Here is a 23,313-nt window from a genome sequence, read left to right on the forward strand (position 1 = left end):
ATATCCCGAGGGGAGCGCATCATTGTCTAGACAAGACAACGGATTATTCGTCATGTTCAGGATGTCGAGATTCGTCACGTTCTGAAATGCCATTGCAGGAACCATATCGATACGGTTCGATCCCAGAAAGAGCCTATTTAAACTTGACTTGTGCTTAACGGGGAACCAGGCAGGGTTGACAAGCTTTAAAAGGTTGTTTTCAAGGTTCAGATATCGAAGGGAGATCAGGTCCACAAAGCTGCCAGGATCGATCTGTCCAATTTGGTTATTAGACATAGTCAAAAGGCGAAGCTTTGTCAAACCACTAAACCAGCTCCGCTTGACATGTACCAGTTCATTATGGTCAAGGGCCAATGTCAGCAAAGCGGTGAATTTACCCATGATATTCCCCTCTATATCTTTGATATGATCATGTACCAGTAGAAGAGCTTTAACCAAAGAATAGTCAAGCGGTGACAATTTCTTGACAGATAGAACACCAAATGGGTAGCCTTTAACGGCCAGAGCAGGGGTGTGAAGCAGGCAGGCCGCAGCAGGTGGCGGGGTAGAACTCACATTGGTGATATTAACATTAGCATCGACATCGTTACATACGATACATGTCGAGTCATAAGCAGATACTCCAGTCCTACCTTGGTAACACATCAACATGTCCGCTTTCACGCACTGTGGAAAGCAAAGGCTGTTCACAGCTACACAAGGAGCTATTGTGATGTTCAAGAAGAAAAACATCAGAGAACTTGTCTTAGTCATCAGACGAAAGGGGTGAACTGGATGAGAGAACATTTCTTCACCGGCAGATGTGAAGCTTACAGCCCACGTTGGTTGGTTTGGTGACGGGGTGAACTCGGTGTCAGCTAACGACAGGAACAAGCCGTTTGTAACCTGTGAGACGTAGAAGTTAACGTGTTCATTTTACTTTCCATGTTTCCTATTACAGATATTCTGCCTACCAACCAACACCTGTAAATGTCACTGAAGAAAAACATTGGAATACGAAATTATTTGTTACAACTTACGTAGTGAGCACAATGTTGGAGGGGCGTTTCAAACGTAGCTGTTAAGTTACGCTGAAGGGCAGTTATACCGGCCATATAGATACAGATGTTAATAACCAGATACAAGTAGTCAAATTTCGGTGCATAATGATAGCGTATGAAGCCTTACAGGAATATCTACAAAAACTATATAGTACTGTAAATATCCGCGATGACAACTATATTGGGAAAGCAGTGATGAGTGGTATACTATAGGTGACCATAGAACACCTGATTATTATATGATTAATCATTTAGTAACTACCCACTATACTTCCTGCCTGTTTCATAACACACGTTGGCTAATCGATTCCCCAAAGTAAGCCTAGTGGCCTCTGAGCATCCGGAAATCAAGAAGTTATGGTCCTAATGGTAGTCCTAAAGTGTTAACAAAGTAGTTAATCTTCAATATTCTGTCGGGGAATTTGTATGTTTATCTACGACAAAGACATACCGTTTGGCAAGAAGGGATTCTCTGTTTCTTCAATTGTTGCTTTAGTTACCTCAACCGCTGTTGTGTAGTGTTATACATGATTTACTGTTTAATTCCACCTATGAATGTACATGGGACAGCTTCTCATTAAACATAGACTTGGAAAATAAAAGAAATCATGACTTGCCATTTAACGATGTCCGTTCTCTTTGACTTACCCCTGGCGTTTGGCTTCCTTGGTTTCCTCTCTGGTGTTTGACTTCCCTGGACTCACTTCTAGCGCTTGGCTTCCCTGGTCTACCCTCTGGCGCTTAGCTTCCCTGGATCAACATCCGGCGTTTGGCCTCCTTGCAGTAACCTCTAGCGTTTGGCCTCCCTGCACTAACCTCGAACGTTTGGTCTCTCTGCACTGACCTCTGGCGTTTGACTTCCCTGGACCCACCTCTGGAGTTGGCTTCCCTGGTCTACCCTCTGGCGTTTGGCTCCCTGGACTAACCTCTGACGTTTGGTCTTCCTGGTTCCCTGAAATGCTGACTAGATACTTAAAAGTAGCAGACACTACAGGTGGTTGATTCAACCTCCCCTATTGTTGACGGTCTGTTGGCGGCAGCAGCACTGTCTTCGACTGCGGCGCGCATGTACTCTTTCGCTAGAGAAAGCCCTGCTTCACTACGCTTGACCTGAATCTAGAATGGAATGACATGCTATTGGTGCACCATGGATGAATATCTATCATGAAAAAAACCCTGAAACTCAGACCAATCGGGCATAGTAACACCAGCAGGTGAAGAGGGTTATTTTGAAACTGTGGCTCGAGCTGAAATGAACATATCAGAGTTAGCACACATCATCCTGGGAGGAATTATCCTACTGGGACATATTGTGTGGTATATCACCATTTCAATTCTTTAACCTCCTATAGGGGGATTTATTTGTTCACCTATCTTGATTCCAAGACATTTTCTTACTTTAACTGTCACAATAGCCTACTAAGCTACCAAACCATACATTGTTTTCGCTAGTTATGAAGACAAACATACGATTTCGCAAAGCACTATTTAGGGCGCGAAAAATAACCGGCTGTTAGCCAACCAGAGACTATGCAGAGACTACGACTTTGTGTTATACCAAAGGAAAGCTTGTGGCAAATAAGACCTAGTCATTAACATTCAAAAGTATGTCGAGCGGCGCGCTTCACGTTCAGTGAAGGTCCTTTCTGTGTCCAACTTTGTTTATCGGGTACTGACTTTTAGATATCTGTCGGATCTGTGGGTAGAGGGCAACCACGGCCATAGCGACCAAACATACGAAGAAACTATCGCAAAAACAAACAGGATTACTGTTCACACCGCTTTAAGCACGGCTTGTCAGCCGTATTAAAAATTTGCAGTCTGGACGCTTCTGATTGGCTTGCGACATATAAGGCAAGCTCATTAATATTTATAAGCAATACGGGTCAATGGTGCTTTGGTCAGCTCAAGCAAGCAGAAGTGAATGTAGGGAGTATCTACGACGCGGATTCAGCTCTGCTATAGGAGAATGGCCCAATGGTGCATAGGCAGCACCTGGCGATTTTTTCAATACTGCATCGCAGTCGTCAATACGGAAGAGCAGTTTTCTACATCATGTATTTATTGTTATAAATGCCGGATACAGTCGTGTTACTTGCGGTCGAATATAGAATGGTACACAAAAACACAGCAAAATCCTTTCTTCACTCTATCAGCATCGAACCTTGGCAGAAAATTCATTTACTAGTAATAACAGCTTTGTTATTATGCTCATTCCGTGGATCCGAAACACTATCAATGCTGTCATCCCGTGGCTTAGTATTCAAATCGTCAAGACTTCCTACAGTAATACAAGCGGAATCGTCTACAGCGAAATCATTGTATGTTTACATTTCTCCCGTATCCTTTTTTTTTCTAAATTGAGACGTGTGAAGCCGAGCATTATGTTGCCAAGGTAACGGCTGTCACCTCGTGGCGATGTATTCAATTGTACGCGACAAATCGTGAATATTTCTGATAGTACTACAAGTGGAATCATCTGCAGTGAAAGCATTGCATGTTAACATTTCTCCCATACACCAGGTTTTTAATTGAGGTGTTTGGAGCCGAGCATCAAGTACCCGAGGTACCATCCTAGCTTACGCTGGCTCGGATAGTCACCTCATAAAACTAAACTTAGATTGTTCGTAGGCTACGAGATATGAGTAGCACATCGCCGGAGGGCATTTCAGCACCATGGTGTACATGGGCAACACCTGGCGATTTCCTCCAGACTGCAGCGTAATTGACAGCGCGTAACGTCCGTTTTCTGCGTGTATTTGTTATAAGAAAAGGTTATCAATATTTCATTGTATGTGCAGTTAGTTCATTTATAAAAATCAACCTTGTATCTCACAACTCCGTTAGTAGTAGACATAAACAGCTCACATATGGATGTAAACTATGATAAGTTTTTGTGGAGTCCCTCGTGTGTTACTCACTATCGATATTTGTTGATTGTGATCAGCGAATCAATGAATGATGACGACCGGCCATTTTTATCACTGTGCAACATACCTTAAGACGCGGTTACATCCTTCGTACGATTCGTTTTGCCAAAGGGTTTTCAGCGAATGTGTTCAGACCCTTACCAAAAGCATGTTCAGAGTTCAAACTTCCATGTGCGTAAAATCCTGACAGCTCTCACATGCCGGATGCAGTCGTGTTACGTGCGATTATATATAGAATGGTACACAAAAACACAACAGAAATCTTTCCTTCACTCTGTCAGTAGCAAACCTTGGCTGAAAATTCATTTTACTAATCACAGCTTAGTTAATATGTTCATTACATTGATCCGAAACACCATTGATCACCCCGTGGCGTAGTATTCAATTGTACAAATTGTGAAGATTTCTAACAGTACTACAAGTGGAATCGTTAGTAGTGAAATCATTGCATGTTTACATTTCTCCCGTACACCGGGGTTTTTAATTGAGGCGTGTGAAGCCGAGCCTTACGTACCCGAGGTACCATCCTAGGTTACGCTGGCTCGGATAGTTACCTCATATAACTAAACTAAGATTGTACCAAGGCTAAGAGGTATGAGTAGCACATCGCAAATGCACATATTTCCAGATCCATCGTTCTCGATAGGGGTTTGTTTGTGGGAGTTGAATGACTTTATGAAAAGTATGATTGGCGTCGGCTTGTCGTCTGTTATTCAGAGCAAAAGTTGTCAAAATATGCCCAAATCAATCATTCCAGACATAGTTTTGTTATTTCTGTATGAAAATAGACCCGAGCCTTCAATGATAACATCTATGAGCTGTTTTATTACCGTCTCATTGTAGTCAGTAAAAACAAGACAGAAAGGTTGAAAAAATATCTTCATCCACGCAGCGTTATTATCTGTTTTTGTTGGCGGGACTTCGATAGAAGAGATGAATGATCTCCAGCCACTCTAAAATTTAAAAACAATTACTGCACCAAAATGTCAATACTGAGATTAAAAGCAATATCGTCTACAAACATTGCAGATTTCGTATTTGTTGCCTCAGTTGCTGTATTCGCCTTTAATACAGTGGAGTGATGTTCACTGTTCATTAATCCTTTTGTGGTGTTTTACAAGAAATGTGTTCACCTGGTGCGAGATAGTCGCGAAGCCGCTCCGATGAAAGGTAGGCAGATCAGAAACATGATAACGGCGAGTAAAAAAGGTTATTGTTTACTGACAACAGAGGAGAACGTGCGGCGCGACAGGCACCGGCGGAGACCAGTTGCGTCCTTGCCATTCTCACGAGGTGCGTCCTTGCCATTGCCACGTCTAGCTTCACCAGTTCCGTACTCGTGGCAACTGCAATCGCCATGAGTTGGCCGACGCTGATTCACGGAGAGATGATCTCGTGATGCTCCGAAAATACGGACCAATGGGAGCAGCCCGGGTTTGAGGCGACATAACGGCCCGTACCTGACACACCGGAGTATTTCGACGTCGTCTCTCGACGACACCAGATCGTGGTTTGTGTACGAAGAGAAGTTTGGGCGCCGCGGAACTGACGACGGTTCAGATCGCCGGCCCCGAGGTTTCATCCACTTTCACGACATTCTTCAAGACACAGCATACGGTAAGAAATATGTACACTTGCTCTAACTTGCGAAGTTTATATCATATGCTTGTTTCCAGTGCATTGCTCTCATATCTTTTTTCTGTGTTTGTGTTTTCATACTTTGCACCGTATTTTGCTACCTGTGATCAATTGACAAGGTATTTTTCTGTTCTCACAGCGACGTCAGAAGCATGAAGTTGACTGTGTTGGTCTCGGCTCTTCTGCTGTACGCCTCGATCGGTGGGACGAATGCACAAGGTGGGTGGAGATATTACTGATTTCTCTGTGAAGCAGAAGATCTCCTAATTTACACAATGTAGTTTTAGAATAGAAGGTCTTCATTGAGGTACGATAATGAAAGACATTGATCAGACCACAATCATGAATCTTGATTAGCATGGTCAGCGACAGACCCAGGTTTTTTTGCCGGAAATCATGATTTGAGCAATAAATGAAATCCGAGCCACCAAACGTGTCACACAATTAACCACGCATGTAACCGCAAGTCTAGTAGCCTACAGGCCAGGGACCCTTCCCATGGTCCAGCCAAGAGACGATCATAGAGCAGGGTGAGTCAAGGAAGTCACTCAAGAAAAAACGCCCAGGAGTCGGTCAGGGAGACCGCAAGTAACAGCCCCGAAAAACATCCCAATAACCGCCCCAAAAGCGGCACAAAAAAAGCCAGAGAGACACCCAGGAATCGGCACCGGACCCACCCAAGTGTTTATCACTGAGCCGCCGAGGAATCGGCCAGAGAGTTGCCCAGGAGTCGACCGGTGAAGCCGTCCAGGAGTCGGTCAGGGAGACCTCAAAGAACAGCCCCGAGATACATCACAGCAACCGCCCAAGAGCAGCACAAAAATCAGCCAGAGAGTTAAACCTAAGCCCCCTGGGCCAAGGGAGCCGCCCATGAGCCGCCGATGAACCGCCCAAGAACCGTCAAGGAATCGGCCGGGGAGCCGCCCAGGAATTGGCCAGGGAGCAGCCGAGAAATTGCACAAGGATTTACCCAGGGGTCATGTAGGGAGCGCTCAGGAATCAACCAGGGAGCCTCCCAGAAATCGGCTAGGGAGCTGCCCATCACTTGCCCAGGGAGCCACCCAGGAATCGTACAGGGAGTCACCCAGGAGCCCGTCACAGATCAGCCCAGGATTTGACCAAGGAGCCACCCAAGAATCGGTCAGGGAGCCGAAGAGGAATTGCCTGGGATCATTCTAGACGCCGCCCAGGAACTAACCAAGGAGCCTCCGAGAAATCGGATAGGGAGCTAGCTGCGCATCACTTGCCCAGGGAGCCGCCCTGGAATCGCACAGGGACTCACCCAGGAATTCGTCACAGACCCGCCCAGGAGTCGGCGAGAGTGCCTCCCATGAATCGATCAGTGAGCCGGTCAGGAATCGGCCACGAACCCGCCTAGGATTTGACCTAGGAGCCACCCAAGAATCGGCCAGGGTGCCGTCGAAGAATCTGCCAGGGAGTCGCACCAAGATCGGCCAGGGAGCTCTCCAGGAATTGCCTGGGATCATGCTAGACGCCGCCCAGGAATCGACTAGAGAACTGCCAAGGAGACAACAAACCGCCGAGGAAAAGGCCAGAGAGCCACGTAAGTACTTACGAACTGCTCACGAATCCTGATCAGTCGGGGAATCACCCAGGAATCGTCCTGGCAGTCATCCAAAATTGCAAACGGATTTGCCCAGGAATCACGCAGGAAGTCGCTCAGGAATCGGACAGGAATCTGTTTAGTAGCCGCTTAAGGAGTCATTTAGCCAGGGAGCTGCTTGGGGACCAGGCCGCCCAGAAATCTGTCAGGGAGGCTCCGACCAGAGAGCCGCACAGGAATTGGCAGGGAATCCGCATAGCGATCATCAATGAAGCCGCCCAGCATAATCAACAAAGCAGACACCTACCTTGTGTTATTGGTATATGTGGACACGCCTAGCAACGGGAAAGATTCCCTAGCAACCGGCCGTCATGCTTTCTTTTATGAAAATATTTTAAAAACGATGGCAGTGATGACGCGAGCCGGATACGTACCATCACATGAAGCCAACGCGATACGGATAAATAACAGAGTCATTTGTCCATGCCTGAAACAGCTGACTACCCCTCCCTGTCTTTTACATTATTTACTTTTTAAGTATTTGTTTTTCAGGGACATCGAGTCGACTTACATTTTCTTGCAAAAACGTGTTTTCGTATTTATTTGCCATTGTGGTATTCTCTGTGCCTGTTTAATTGTTTGCTATTTAATGATCTTTGTCGGAGAAAATTTCAGCCTATAGGGTTGACAGAAACATAAGATATGTAACTCTGATTGTTCTCTAGTTCTTAGGTCGTTTTGACAAAAGAAATCTTAGACCTTTTCGGATCTCTTGTGCACCATTTTACAGCTTATTTTCAATTGATATGTCATTATATCGCTTAGAAATCTGACATTTTGTTAATCAACAGTCTTGGGCAAATAAAACTTCTTGTGTCCAAACAAAATTTTAACTGGTGTCTTCTAAAATATATGTAGGGCCTTGAATATTATTTGAATTTGCATGAGCATCGCATTCTTTCCTTTTTTCTTGTTTCTTGTGTCTTTCACTGGATTACTTTTATTCAAAGACCTGATAGGTATGTTATATTTGCACGTGCACGGGCATGAAATCGTTTCATTGTTTCTTGCAAACATGTGTCTGTGTATCTGTTTGACAGTATGTCATTCTTAGTTCTTCGTTTGAGATTTTCTTTCGCAAACGTATTATCCACAATATCATTTGATTTCTATGACTTTTCTTTGTCAGTTCTAATGCACCATTCAGCTGTTCGTGTTCAAAACGTCATTGGTTAAACAGATGAGGCCTGGGTGTAGGTTTGTCTTGTGTCTAACGTTTTACTGGTGTCATGAATGGGTATGTCATTTCGCATTTGTAGGAGCATCAAATCATTTCACATTCCCTCACTAAAACGTGTGTTTGTATCTGTTTAAGAGCGTCGTCTTTTCAAGCATTGCTAGTTGAAAACTGTAGTTAAAACAAAATTCACACCAACATCAAATGCTTCCTTTGACTTTGATTGTCAGATTGTTTTACTGGAGGAGATCTAATAGGCACCATGTAGCACTTTTAATCTAGAGCAAATTAAGGTTCTTTCTTGTGTTTTTGTGTGTGGTATTTGCAGGAGAACAAACTTTTTCATTGTTTATTAGCTAGATATTTCTTTGTTTATATTTCACAGTGTAGTATCTTCGGTCTTCTTTGTTAAAATCTGCAGATTGTACTTCACATCAGCAACAGTTGCTTCATCTGACTTTGTTCTCGGGTCTTGGGTCGTTTAACGTGGGGAAATAAACTACGCAAAAAAAGTTTGGAAACTTTACTTTGATTGATCATATTTCCATTGTTTTTTTATCAATTTCAATGTATTATGTATCGTTGGAAAGCCTGTGTAATTTCCTTTCCTATGATACCCTACTCATTATAATTGCCATCTGATGGAGCGAGCACCAGGCCTGCTTACGCGAGTGGGTTGTAGAAAAAAAGTGCCCAAATTTCCATAATAGTGTCAAACACCTATAGCGCAGCGCCAAACCCATTAGTGGTGGTGTCGTCCAAATCGTGAATGGAACAGTGTGTGGTGGAATGTTATGTTCACAGCTACAGATAAGAGAAGGTTTATTTCGACTGTTGGATGGGTAAATTAAAGTGTTGGGGCGGCTAGGAGAACCCTATGCTGACTGTTACACAGATAGACTGACTGTTTGTTTGTTGGGGTCAGTGTTATAGTGTGAGGCAGTACAACGCTAACTGCCAGCGGAAAAAAAAAAACAGGCTAATCATCCTAAGCAACTTCGATGTGTCGATATAGAGACACCTTTCTTTCAAGATGATAGTGCACGTCCATACAGAATGAGTCTGTGAGAGTCATTTCAGACCACCTCCAGTACCTATGCAGGAATACAGAGGATAGAATGGCCCTCCTGCAGCCCAGATCTCAACAACAATTGAACACAGTCTCAGACTCTGTGATCACTGATCAGCTTGGGCGAGCTGTGCATGCAGTTGTGATCAACAGAACAACACTGGTCGACCTGCGACGACTCCTTGTGGAAGAATAGCCAGGGGCCGCGTACCAAAACTGGTGACAAGCATGAGGAGGATGTGCCGGGCTGTGTAGTCAGTATTAAGCCACCCTCATCACAACTGAGGCTCCTTTACGCATTTTTTTTTGGATGAAGACTACCCTTGGCTTTCATATTAATGTGTTTTGTTGGTTCAAGTTTCACATCACCCTCGTACAAAAGCCACGTGCTACCAGCAGAAGACAAAATACTGAATTGAGCGTTTTACATTAGTAGGGTAATTTGGGCACTTTTTTTATGAGACTCGCTCGCATAAGCAGGTCTGGTGCTCGTTGTATTAATTTACAACAATAATAAGTTAAGTATCATGGGAAAGAAAATCACAAAAGCTTTTCAATGATATATAAATCATTGAAATTGATCAAGAAACAACGGAGATATGATCGACCAAAGTTAAGTTTCCGAACTTTTTGTGCGTAGTTTATAAAAAATTTATTACGCATCATTTGATTGCTCAGTTCTAATGGATATATCATTCATTCGGGTCAGGATTGTCCACTTTCTCCAGGAAGGCCGTGTTCTTTCTTGCGAATAAAATTTGTATTGCTGTCATTCTACGTACGGTCATAAAAAAGTATACCTTACTTTCTATTGCTTTAAATAGGTTATTTTCTCTTGCTTTAAATAGACCTGTTTGTTTAACGGTGTAGTATTTCAAGACATGTTTCTTTTGAAATTGTAGTTAACAAACTTGACACCAAGATCAGATGCTTTATTTGACTTATATAGTTTGTTAGCTCTTGGGTTGCTTTACTATTATATGAAATTATAGGAAACATTTTCTTATGCACCATTCAGCAGTTAACGTGCGAAGTCGATATATCAGAAAGCATTGCGGATTTTGGCACTTCCTTTCATAAAACAAGAATCCAAAGAGATGGCAGTGATGCCGCGATCCAAAAACGTACCACTACCATCACATGAAGCCAGCGGTAAACAGAAGTATGACAGGGGCATTTTTCCATCCCTAAAGAAGCTGAGCGACCCTGTCGTTTTTATTATTTGCTGCAGATGTGTTTGTTTTTGCAGGAATATCAAATTGTTTTCTTGCTAGAACGTCTCTGTGCATTTGTTAGGCATTGTAGTATTTACTTGCCTCGTTCGTTGAAAACTGTTGATGATGTTTAGAAACAACAGTTGGTTTATCCCACCTTCACTGTGTGTTTAGGAAAAAAAATTCAACAAAAGAAACTATGCAGCATGAAGCCATTTGTTTTCAAGAAGTTTGTCATTTATTTGTATGTCGTTTCTTATAATGCCGGAGCAAGGTTAGCAATTTTCTCGAGTATAACGTTTTCACTATTATCTTGAAGTATGGTCTTATTGCTGCTAATTTTTTGAATTCATACGAACGTTAAATTCATCAAATCATTAAGTAATGACTTCAATGAGTATTAGCTTGACAACGTAGCATTACCAGGCCTTGTTGGTTTGGGATATACGGTCCACAATCTTCATATTTATCCCAGCTATTTTATTTAACTTTCATTTTTTGTTACCTTTATGGTCGCTATACAAAAGAAGAAAAAAATTAAAAAAATTGCATGCACCATTAATGCATTCACCAGTTTTATGTATTTGTATCATATTCCTTAACAAGACAAAGTTCTCTCTGGTGTTAAACCTTTCCATTGGTGTCTTTTATTGTAGGGTCTTGTTTAAGTATACAATTTGCATTGTCGGGGACATCGAGTGGTTTTATTTCTTATTGATAAAAGGTATCTCTGTCTGTGTTTAACTGTGTAGTACTTTTAGACCATAGATTTGGCGTTGTTGTTTTGAACATTATTTGCATTTGCAGGAGCATCTACTTTTTATCGTTCCATTGTTTCATGCTAACATGTATCTAATACATATATAGATAATAACTTTATTGCACAACAATTCTACAAGGTACAAAGTATGGCATTCACTGGTACATAGGTAACATTCTATTAGGCTAATCAGTCAATCTTTAAGTTATACAATATGGTGTAGTAGTATGGGATGACAATGGGATTTTACAATCATTGGAGGAGTTTCTAACGTATAGACATTCTTTGATATACTTCCCAATGTGTACCATGCATGGGTTGTCACATTTCATTATGTACTTGAATTTGCTATTCAAGTCCATTGAGATAAATCCGGGTAGATCCGACGATAGCATTGAGTATAGTGAATAACGTACATCAAAATATTTGGGACATACAATCAAAAAGTGATATTCGTCTTCAACTACCTCTGGACAAAATGGACAAACCCTCTGGTCGATAGGAAGTTTTTTGAAATCCCCCCGTTTCTATACTTAATTCATGACAACCAATTTTGAGATTTGTGATTGCTCTACGTGCGTCAAGGCTCTTAATGTTTGAAAGGTAATTTTCTTGCTTATAATTCTTGTTTAAGGTAGAAAGAAAGGAAAGCTTGGAATTGTTTCAAATAGCGCAATGCCAATTTTGTAAATAAATATCTTGTAGACGTTGTCGAAACTGAGTGTTGATTATATCTATATTGTATGACTTCGGGTTCAGCCATGAATGTCCAAAACCGTGGTAGTTGAGGATATTTTTCACGTGGACAATCCAATCATGTTCTCCTAAAAGAACAGTATTGTATGCTTCCCTAAGTATGGTAACTTCGGCTAAATGAACTAAGCGGCGCCAGTATTTTACAAGTTGCATTTCTGCGTCCATCAGCAATGGGAAAGTTCCCAATTCTCCTCTGACACCATCGTTTGAGGCTTTGGCATGTATGCCTAATAGGAATTTCTGGAAACGTATATCAATGATGTCAAATTCTGGAATATGTTGATTTGCGTGTAGGTTTATGATTTTGAAGCCGTTCTCTCGTAGAGTTTGGCTATTGGCATGACGCATTAGTATTTCTTTACCTGTATTTCTTTCGAAACATGCAATATAAGTACTATTAGATTCGGAATAGGTGGTTTTTCGAATGGTGGCAGGAAAGTTATTTTGAATATCAAGTATTTTAAGTAAAGTTGAAAGAACCTTTTGAGAAGATTCACGGATGTTGCCGGTATGCGATGCAATAATTTTCTTAGTTTTGGAAGAACGGTCAAAGCACGTGATCTCTGAGCCGTACATAAAGATGGGCTTCACAAATTTATCAAATAGTTTTTTTCCGAGATTGATTGAAATGTCATTGTTAGAGAGTAAAAGAGCCTTGAGTTTAGAAAGTGCTCTCATTGCTCTGGTTTTTAAATATTTCCTGGCAGTTTTAAACTTACCCGAGGATGTAAAAGGAATACCGAGGTAGGTATAGCTGTCAGTGATTTCTATTTCTTTGTCGTAAATATAAAATTTGTATTTCTTCTTAGAACCTTTGCCGAAAACAACAACCTTGGTTTTTGAAACATTGACAGATAGCTTCCATTTCTCACAATAATTTTCTAGGCAATCAGTACATGCTGTAGCCCTTGTTTTGACGATGATATCAGAGCGAGATCGTCTGCCCACGATAAACAATTTAGGGATTTTGAGGTTAGGACTGCAGGATCACATTTCGTGGGATCAAAACACTCAGATATGTCATTTATGAATAAATTGAATAACAAAGGGCTGAGATTACATCCTTGTCTTACTCCGCATACGGAATAAAAAGAGTTTGATAATCCATTGTCAAAGGAAGGTCAAGTTTGAAAATAGTTTTCCGATAGTACTGCAGTGGACTTTGCATGTTTTTGTGTTTGTATGTAGGCAAAAAAGTGACGAAAACGTTGATGGATCTTCATGCTTTTTGGTAGGTAACAAGCGGTGGTGGGAACGGAGGTCAAGTTCGAAAACAGTTCACCTGGCGCATTCCTACAGTACTGCTTTGGGCTTTGTATGTGTGTGAGTTTGTTTGTGGAAAGCCTAACTCGAGAAGCTGTTGACGGTTGTGCATGATACTTAGTGCATGGGTAGGGGTGTTGAAGAGGACGTCCACCGATCGTCATGGGATTGACTTGCATCGTTGATCATACATACGAAGATGACAGGGCCTAGTTTGCTGCCTTGTGGCACTCCTTGAGTCAGTGTTTCCAGGTGAAACAAGGCAGATACGTAGTGTTCTTTCTGTTGCCTTCTTGTCAGGTAGCTCACAATCCATGGTATAACGGAAGCTCTTGTGCCCATGCTCAGTTATCTACAGATAGAATGTTGATGGTTGACGGTGTCAAAGGCATTTGTCAAGTAGATTAGAACTAGTCTTCCCATGTTGCCGCTTTCTCCTGCACCCTGGTAAAGGAAATGTGTCAGACGCACAAGGCAATGGGTCGTGAAACTTCTCTTAAGAGCTCCGAATTGCCACCAATAGATGTTAGTCTAGATGTCCAATGTGTCCCACTTCGCCACTGAGCCTTCGCATATCTTGGCATAGACTGCTGTGAGGGAAATTGGGCGCAGTTTGTCAACAACTTCTTTCAGAATAGGAGCAACGACAGCATCTTTCCATTGGGTGGGGACGACTTCTTCTCTAAATGATATGTTGAAAACATCTACTAGAGAGTCAGCAAGTTTACAACATCTTGACAAGCCTAAGGAGCGATTCCGTCCGACCCACCGGTCTTAAGGACACTGATACGACTGAGTTCCTGGTACATTTTCTAGGGTTGGACTTGTGGTGGGTGGGTGGGATGACTCTGGTAGGTAGGCAGGCAGGCGATTCTGTGGTGCATGCAGGAGGGGACAGCTGGGAGACACTGGACAGGTGTTTGTTTATCCTATCCGCGACAGCTTGATGGTCTGCTGGGTCGACATTAGGTACTTGTATGGAGCTGGATGGTTTTGCAATGTTGCATACAGACTTAAGTACTTTGCAACACTTTGATGGGGCTTCTTGCTTCAACTGTTGTACCTTATTGGCATATTGAGCTTTCTTTACTATCTTTACAGAATGGATGACTTTGTTTCTAAGTTTATTCCAAACCTCGTCATTAATGCATTCTGTTGGTTGAAGGCCTTCGGCCTCTGTCGTTTCCATATCAGGCATTTTATGGATGTTGTAATCTATGCTTTGTTGGTCGAATGTATCTTGACAGTTTTTAGGCGGAAAAAGTGGTCTATGTTAGGATTTGGTAGAAAGCATCTGTCTTTTCCTGGGTATTCTGGGTAGTGCACACTAATTGCTAAGTACGCTCAGCTATCCACGTCGACGTCCCGAAAGCTTAACGTCTGAGTCCTTTGAATGTTTTACGGCTCAAGAGCGGGGCATGTGATGCGGTGTTGTCACGATTGGTGACCAGAGAACAGACCACGATTGGTGGCCAGAATGGTAACTTGGACCCTCTTTCTGAATATCGATATGAAAATTATGAAAATGATTATCTAATTTGCATACTTAATAACACCATGATTCCGTACTAGTGGTAAATAATGGTACGGTATTTTCATTCTTGCGGCATTTGGAAAGTAAGTTAAGATGAACACTATTAGATATAAACCATGAATCAGGGCCTTATTTACATAATCTATGGGGAAATTCTATAATGGTCTTCTTTGCTAAGATAAGACATTCAGACTTCTTTTTGTCTGTGTCTTTGCACCTATGAATCAATATAATTTTAATGGTTTTCTCTGAAATTTGGCATGAAAGAGGGTAGCAACGCAAACACCATGGTTATAACTTCACAGAGGTTTGTGTCCTATGGACTCTTGTTACTCCGGGAATGAAGGTCACCCTGTCCTCTGAAGTCCCACTTACGTGGTCACCGTTTTAAGACTGATGATGATGTCATGCATGCTGTTGAGGCCTATCTAGAGGCCCAAGATGCAACTTATACCCCCGCTCCACTTGGACGGCGCTCTCGCCGCGCTCTCACGGCGACCTAAAATTGGCCAGAGCGCCGTGAGAGCGCCGAACTCCTGGAAAACCTGCTCAAGTGGAATCTCTACGACGACCCTTGCGCGCTCTCTGCGCGACCAAAATCTCAAATCTCAGCAACCTTTGATGAGTGATTAAAGACTTCACAGATCACTCAACGAATTCAAGAGATAAATAAATAAAAATTTAAACATTTTGTGTGCTATGTTGTCTTTGAAGTCATACATTTGCCTTTTGCATCATATCTAAATTATGAAATCAAGGGGGAAGTAAATTCAATTTTGGTTGATGCACGGTCGCTCCGCGTGTGTCTTAAGTTATATGTATGTTCAACTTATGTTCAAATATGTTTTTTTTGTGTTGTCTGTCATGTAACCTGTTGGCAATAAATGTCTTTTATCATGCGACGTTATGATAGGAACATAAATCACAGAATTTTGAAATACTTCTAAAACTACTGACAATAAAACTTGGAATTTTATCTGAATGAAAGCATGTACTTAATTGTAGTTATTTTCCATTTGTATTACCTATGAGCAAAAGTATGAGTTGACCAGAAAATTCCCAGAAATTCAAGATTTACCAGTTCAAGAATGAAATTTGTTTGAACTACAGTTGAGCCCATTCAATCCTCGTAGAGCGCTCGCTGCGATCCTTGAGCGCTCGCTGCGGCCCTTTGATCACACGTTGGGCGCTCTCACGGCGCTCACCGCGCTCTCATATGGCGCTCTCACGGCGCTCTCACGGCGCTCACCGCGCTCGCTGTGCGCTTTCTCGGCGCTCCCACGGCGCTCTTTTACTTGATCGCCATCCTCGGCGCTCTCACGGCAACTGTTTTGGACATGTTCAAAACCATCGCCGAGGTGACGGCGCGCATGGCGCTCTCGCCGCGCTCCCTCCGCGCTCCCACGGCGCTCTCGTCGCGCTCTCGGCGCTCTCACGGCGATCTGGCCAAATTGAGGTCGCCAGGAGAGAGCGGCGAGAGCACCGTCCCAGTGGAATGGGGGCCGTAACAAAAGCAAAATTGCAAGATGGTGCAACTTTTTTTTAAACACCGTAGCTGTTTCTATCGGTAAGTGTGCGTACGTTCGCAGCTACAACACACAATCCCTTTGCTGCATTGGTCTGTAATTCGGCATATCGTTTGCTGGGATGCGCGAGATGATGCACATTGTCCGAAACAGCTTTTAGCGTTTTTGGAATATTTTAAAAGCACCCTTATCTTGACCGAATTGTTAAACAGGCCATTCACCTTGTGAGTCATTTATGGGTCTGCACTGGTAGGGTTCGTTTCAAGCAGATATTGGGTGATGAGTTGTTTTGACAATAAAAGCTGTTGCGGTGTAAAAGACCGACAATGTGCATTAATGGCGACGGCAACATATAGACCTTTTCTGTTGCGTTCTTGTCATGAGAATCCGGCGCGTGCGATCCCTTCCATGATGTGTCTGTCTTCTCTGTCACAACCAGTCTTCAGTGAGCTAAACTGGATCAAGATCACTTTCCTTTCCTTTCCTACCTGGCTAAAACAATCTTTTCTACTCTACTAATATACCTTTTTACTCTACTGAGTCTACTCTACTCTACCCTTTGACATGTTTGACAGGGCGTATCTCAGTGATTTGTGGCATTCTGGTAGCTTAGACAGAAATGTGCCTAATTAAAACGGAAATGCTGTAATTTCAGTGATTCTTAGAATAGAACTTCAATACAAATAACATTCAATAATGAAGGCAAGTTTTTTTGGCCAAAGCTTTTTTTATTATTTGCATACTCGCATTAGATTCGGCGTCCCCAGGAATGTTATCCAAATAATCAGATCAACATGACCTTTTGACTTCGTCTTACTGTAACAATGTGAATGATTTGAATTGTTTTTCATTAAGATGTCTAGGAAGGCTGGCGGTGTGCCCAGCTAGGCCAACTTAATTTGCTTTGACATCGGATTAACTCTTCGAAACCAACTATTCTACTTACAGAACCGGTATCTACGGCCGAGCTGGTGTGTTATGCCGAAGGGCGGTTATACCGGCTATATAGATGCAGATTCAGATCTATTTCCACAACACAATCTGGCAAAAGATAGCAGCCTTTTTTTCAAAAGCATTTGTTTTCGTTTTATCGAAATCCCATGAGAGCACGTATTTAATCGAATATATCTAAGCATCGATGATGGATTACAGTCCTTAACCTGCTTTCTTTTAACCTCCCTGCACAGACTGCGATCCTGGCTGGACCGCGTTCGGTGCCAGATGCTATCAATTCTTCATCCAGCCATCCACCACATTCCAGCAAGCGGTGGATTTTTGCGCAGGTCTTAATGCCCGCCTAGCTCTTCCGAAAGACCAAGGCATCAACGACTTCATTGTAGCCCTGCGGAACAACCGGGGCGATGGAAGCGACGGGCTTGCGACCTGGATTGGGCTGAAAGATGAAGAAGTTGAGGGAGACCACAGGTGGATAGATGGGGAATTACTGTCAGGCTACGACAACTGGGCAGACGGGGAGCCCAACAATGGGCCCGGCGAAGCAGACTGTGTTCGCATCGAAAAAAACATACCAAGTGTACCAGGGCTATCAAATCAGTGGAGGGATCATCCTTGTGATCAAATTGATACACATACCCTCATCTGTGAAACACTTTCTCGTAAGTACTCCATGGTCACAAAACACATTAGAGGGTGGAGGTAACCAACCTATCACTAAAAGACTTCAGTAGAGCTTTAAAGCAAAATGCTACATGTTCCGTGAAAACATTACCTGCATCTTTGTCTTTACCCTGCTTTTTTTCTTAATTGAATATTAAATATATATGAATATTGAATTCTTAATTGACCAGGTGGTTCACGACTGCACCGACGTACTTTTACATGCTATGACATAGAAGTTTCTAATTCATAGGGTGTCCAATGCTCGATCTATCTGCCATTTATCGGTCATGACGGCTGTCATTGCAAAGCACTAATAGTACACACTGCATTTTTCTATGTATATTTTTGTTGTCTCTTAGGGCTATGTTACTTGTTTTCGAGGCACAAACATAGCCCTCGAGTATGCTGCCGTAGAGAAAGTTTTACATGGATGTAGCATTTTTGTTGGTGTTTTTAAAGATAGATGAAGGGCAAACTAAAATAAAATCTTCACCAGTGCTTGTATCGTAGATAGCTATAGACAGAAAGTTAGCCAAAGGCGAACTTGTTCAAGACATTTCCGCGTCGCTTACAACCGTATTGTTTTATATAGCGTGCGAGGTCGACAGAGGCACCTGCGCTGCATCTGGGGATCCACATTTCATAACGTTCGACAACAGGCGTCATGATTTCCAGGGCGCGTGCAGATACACGCTTGCCAAGGACTGTGTAAACAACGACTTTACTGTGGAAACAGTACATGAACCGCTAGCCAACAGGCCATTATATTCCGAGACCCATGAAATATACGTTATAGCGTACGGCATCGAAATCGGGATTCTTCAAGGCAAAGATGTGACGGTCAGCTATGTACATTGTTTTGAACTTGTCTGTTGTAGCGATAGCTTGTCGTAGCAAAGACTCTAGACCTGGAACTGTCCGGTTCCATCAGTAGTCAACAGGAAGGATGGTGACTATACCCCTACCCCCAGGAATATACCCCCCCCCCCCTGTGAGTGAGTGAGTGAGTGAGTGCGTGAGCGAGCGAGCGAGTGAGCGAGTGAGCGAGTGAGTGAGTGAGTGAGTGAGGAAGGGAAAGGAAAGGGATCTCGAACCAGTTAAGCTCAAATGAACTCAATGAACAGATGAGCTACTCTTCCACTGCTCGTGACAGAGAAAACAGACACTATGTGTACTATTTACAGGTTCATTGTACCGGGGAAATTCCCCTACCTCTTTTCGACAAGCACAATGAACACTAGTGGGCCACGGAGTGAGGGACAGATGCATCACAGAAAATATGTTTAAAGAGATGTCATAACACTGTATCGGTGAACTTGGCTAATGTGTTCTAGCTAGACTAAAGTCACAGTTTCGATTAACAAATAATAGAATGTACACTTCTTCTTCAAACAGGTGGACGGAGACCCCACATCGCTTCCTTACCACGAAATAACCGGCAAGATCGAAGTCCACCTGACCGGCAGATATGTTCGAGTTTTGTTAGTAGAACCGTGCGTGGAAGTGTTCTTCGACGGGGATCACCAAGTTAAGGTTAGTGTATTACACAGACAGTAATATGTTCCATGTTGTAAGTGCCATTATCAATTCAAGTAAATGCCATATTTCAAATCAAATGTCGGGAGTAGTGAATACGCATCTGATGGAATGAATGCTGACCTGTTTGGGTAATAATGTCACTATGCTTATACAGGTTGTGGTTCCAGACACCTACATGGGTGACATGTGTGGACTGTGCGGTGACTTCGACGGTGACCCGTCCAATGACCTGAATGGCCAGAGCTATACCGTTTTCGGGAATTCCCATGTGACCGACTTATCAACGTAAGTGATGTGTACATATCCCTAAATAAAACGTGTTTAAATGCATCGATATCAACCTAATCTAGGTCCTGATTAATCAAATTACGTACCTTAAAACCATTTTCCCATGTATGCTACTGTTACATCATAAACTTATGCACAGTATTCTACATTCCTAATGGATTTGAACTATGAAAACTGATTTATATACTTTGGACAGTCACTCATTACATTTGCACAACGAGAACAACTTAAAAGAAAAAAGTTTTCCTTTCCAAAATCATTGACAAACAATGCCTTCATTGTATGTAATGAGGCATAATCATCCACCTCAGTTGTCCTGGAGGTGTCATAGGCCCGACGGACGACCCTCCAACCGACTGTGACCCGGTATTGGAGACTGCAGTGTCGGAGGATGACCAGTGCGGAATGATAACAGATCCGGGCGGCCCGTTTGCTATTTGCCACTTGGTCGTGGATCCGCAGGCCTTCTTTGACAACTGCGTCTTTGACATGTGTGTCTTTGATGGGACCGACGGGCTATGCCAGAACCTGGAGACATATGCTGACGCCTGTGTGGCAGAAGGCGTGTCGGCTGACGCCATCAGTTGGCGAACTGCGGAAATTTGTCGTACGTGCGATTCTGATGCTTGATCTACGATGTATTCTAATTTCACACACACACACATACACACATACACACACACACACACAAACACAAAGTGACACACACACACAATTTGTTTTGAACACACAGAAACGCACACATATACACATACGTATAAAAAATATATATATATATATATATATATATATATATATATATATATATATATATATATATATAAATATATATAAATTACAGTTCCCATTCGAAAACATTCCTGAAACTGTTTCAGAGCAGGATTTGACTCTTTCTTTATCTTCAACAGCATTGCCATGTCCGGCAAACAGTGTGTACAGTGATTGCACAAGTGCCTGCCCTGCAACCTGCATAGACCCCAACGCTCCAGTCGCCTGCAACCTTCCCTGTGTAGAAGGCTGCGAGTGTGATGCAGGCTACATCCAAAGTGGTTTGGGCTGCGTACTTCCAGGGGACTGTGGTTGCATCGACGGAAATGTTTATTATACGGTATTGTGATTAACTATCTATGTGTCATGTGTCATGCCATCACCCTAAATGCCTCAGACGTCATTTACAACTTTTGTTCAATGTACGTGTATATGGTTTCCTTGAGGAGATAGACACACACATCATGGATCAACTCTGTATCAGATAATATAGTCTCAAGCTATCATCATTTACAAGATTCTAGCTTTGCAGTGTACACATTGGACATCTAAAAATGTTGCTTTCAGCTAAATCTATTCCCCTTTTACACCGTTATAGCTTGGGGAAGTATGGGGAAATGGTCAACCCGGTGAGCAATGTGAATGTATTGCAGTTAACACGATCGTCTGTGGAGGTAAGAGAATATAAAATACTAAATAGTATATTGATTATTTGGGTCAACAGAGACGGCTTTCTGACTGCTTTAATTCACAATGAAGAGAATGGTAAAAACAAAGATAGAATTCTAAAGCAAACTTGATTTGGACGTAGTAGATTTTGATATAATCCCCATCCCCCGAACTATCTTATTTCAGCACTTTCACGTACGGATGATCCAACCCAAAAATAACTACAGGCTATAACATTATGTAACCTCTATAAGCATTGATCCACTAAAAATGCCGCTGATAATGAATAAACTCGCAATATACTGTTTCAGCATTATTAGAATTCCCACACCGTATGATATTCTGTCTTTTTCGGCAGATATCGATGGATGTGATCCCGACCCTTGCGATCCCAACGCTGAATGTACAGACATTCCAGCTCCTGGGACCGGTGCGACTTGCACGTGTAACCCTGGGTATACGGGAGATGGATACACGTGTACAGGTAACATCATTCTTTATGATCTTGCTATTACTTGGAGTTGTGGGTTATGTTTTCTTCCTTTATTAGTATTCTTTTATCAAAAAGGATATACATGTATAACCTTTTGTTCAATTCCCAACCTTTGAAAAATAAGCTAATCATTTCTAAAATTTTATTTTGGAGTTGGAATTATCACACCAAACAAAGAAATGAGATTTTCATACTTGTCATAGTAGAAGTTGATTCAAATGTTGAGGTTATTCCAACAATTAATGATGAATGTAAACAGAATTCTCCAAAGGATCTTTTTAATTTAGATTATATCATACTAACGAAAATAGTGTTTGTATCTTCCACAAAACATGATAAACAAACAAAAGAAGACTTGTTCAAAATCTCTTAATATTACATCAAACTATAAGGTTGTTGAACTCATGTTTGAATTGTTTGTTCGCAGATGACGATGAATGTGCAGATGACACCACGAACAGCTGCCACGCCGACGCAACCTGTACTAACACACCCGGTTCGTACACCTGTAGCTGTGACAACGGTTACAGCGGGGACGGATTTACCTGTACTGGTAGGAACAAAGAATTTCGTTGGACATTAGTCAACCATTGTATTAATTACTTTCCTTACGTTTCCTTTCACAATGTTTATAAAGATTGTTCACGTTTTTTATTTAGCGCTGGTATCTTGTATTGTTTGTTCCCCCAGATGACGATGAATGTGCAGATGACACCACGAACAGCTGCCACGCCGACGCAACCTGTACTAACACACCCGGTTCGTACACCTGTAGCTGTGACGACGGTTACAGCGGGGACGGATTTACCTGTACTGGTAGGAACAAAGAATTTCGTTGGACATTAGTCAACCATTGCATTAATTACTTTCCTTACGTTTCCTTTCACAATGTTTATAAAGATTGTTCACGTTTTTTATTTAGCGCTGGTATCTTGTATTGTTTGTTCCCCCAGATGACGATGAATGTGCAGATGACACCACGAACAGCTGCCACGCCGACGCAACCTGTACTAACACACCCGGTTCGTACACCTGTAGCTGTGACGACGGTTACAGCGGGGACGGATTTACCTGTACTGGTAGGAACAAAGAATTTCGTTGGACATTAGTCAACCATTGCATTAATTACTTTCCTTAAGTTTCCTTTCACAATGTTTATAAAGATTTTTCACCTTTTCATTTAGCGCTGGTATCTTGTATTGTTTGTTACCCCAGATGACGATGAATGTGCAGATGACACCACGAACAGCTGCCACGCCGACGCAACCTGTACTAACACACCCGGTTCGTACACCTGTAGCTGTGACAACGGTTACAGCGGGGACGGATTTACCTGTACTGGTAGGAACAAAGAATTTCGTTGGACATTAGTCAACCATTGCATTAATTACTTTCCTTAAGTTTC

The 23,313-nt window shown here is 42.4% G+C and overlaps 1 protein-coding gene across 1 annotated transcript in view; it reads left to right on the plus strand.

Moving 5' to 3' along the window:
• Positions 1-5,247: 5,247 nt before the first annotated feature.
• The window catches only part of LOC136440650 (IgGFc-binding protein-like), a 42,789-nt gene continuing 24,723 nt past the window's right edge, over positions 5,248-23,313 (plus strand). The window contains exons 1-11 of the mRNA XM_066436741.1: positions 5,248-5,587; positions 5,748-5,827; positions 17,719-18,147; positions 18,744-18,991; positions 19,547-19,684; positions 19,845-19,975; positions 20,290-20,585; positions 20,887-21,086; positions 21,345-21,420; positions 21,774-21,899; positions 22,336-22,461. Coding sequence (XP_066292838.1) covers positions 5,761-5,827; positions 17,719-18,147; positions 18,744-18,991; positions 19,547-19,684; positions 19,845-19,975; positions 20,290-20,585; positions 20,887-21,086; positions 21,345-21,420; positions 21,774-21,899; positions 22,336-22,461 — 1,837 coding nt within the window. The 5' untranslated portion in view covers positions 5,248-5,587; positions 5,748-5,760. The remainder of the gene's footprint in view (positions 5,588-5,747; positions 5,828-17,718; positions 18,148-18,743; positions 18,992-19,546; positions 19,685-19,844; positions 19,976-20,289; positions 20,586-20,886; positions 21,087-21,344; positions 21,421-21,773; positions 21,900-22,335; positions 22,462-23,313) is intronic.

The sequence above is a fragment of the Branchiostoma lanceolatum genome, chromosome 8 (assembly GCF_035083965.1).
Source record: "Branchiostoma lanceolatum isolate klBraLanc5 chromosome 8, klBraLanc5.hap2, whole genome shotgun sequence".
NCBI classification, from domain to species: Eukaryota; Metazoa; Chordata; class Leptocardii; order Amphioxiformes; family Branchiostomatidae; genus Branchiostoma; species Branchiostoma lanceolatum.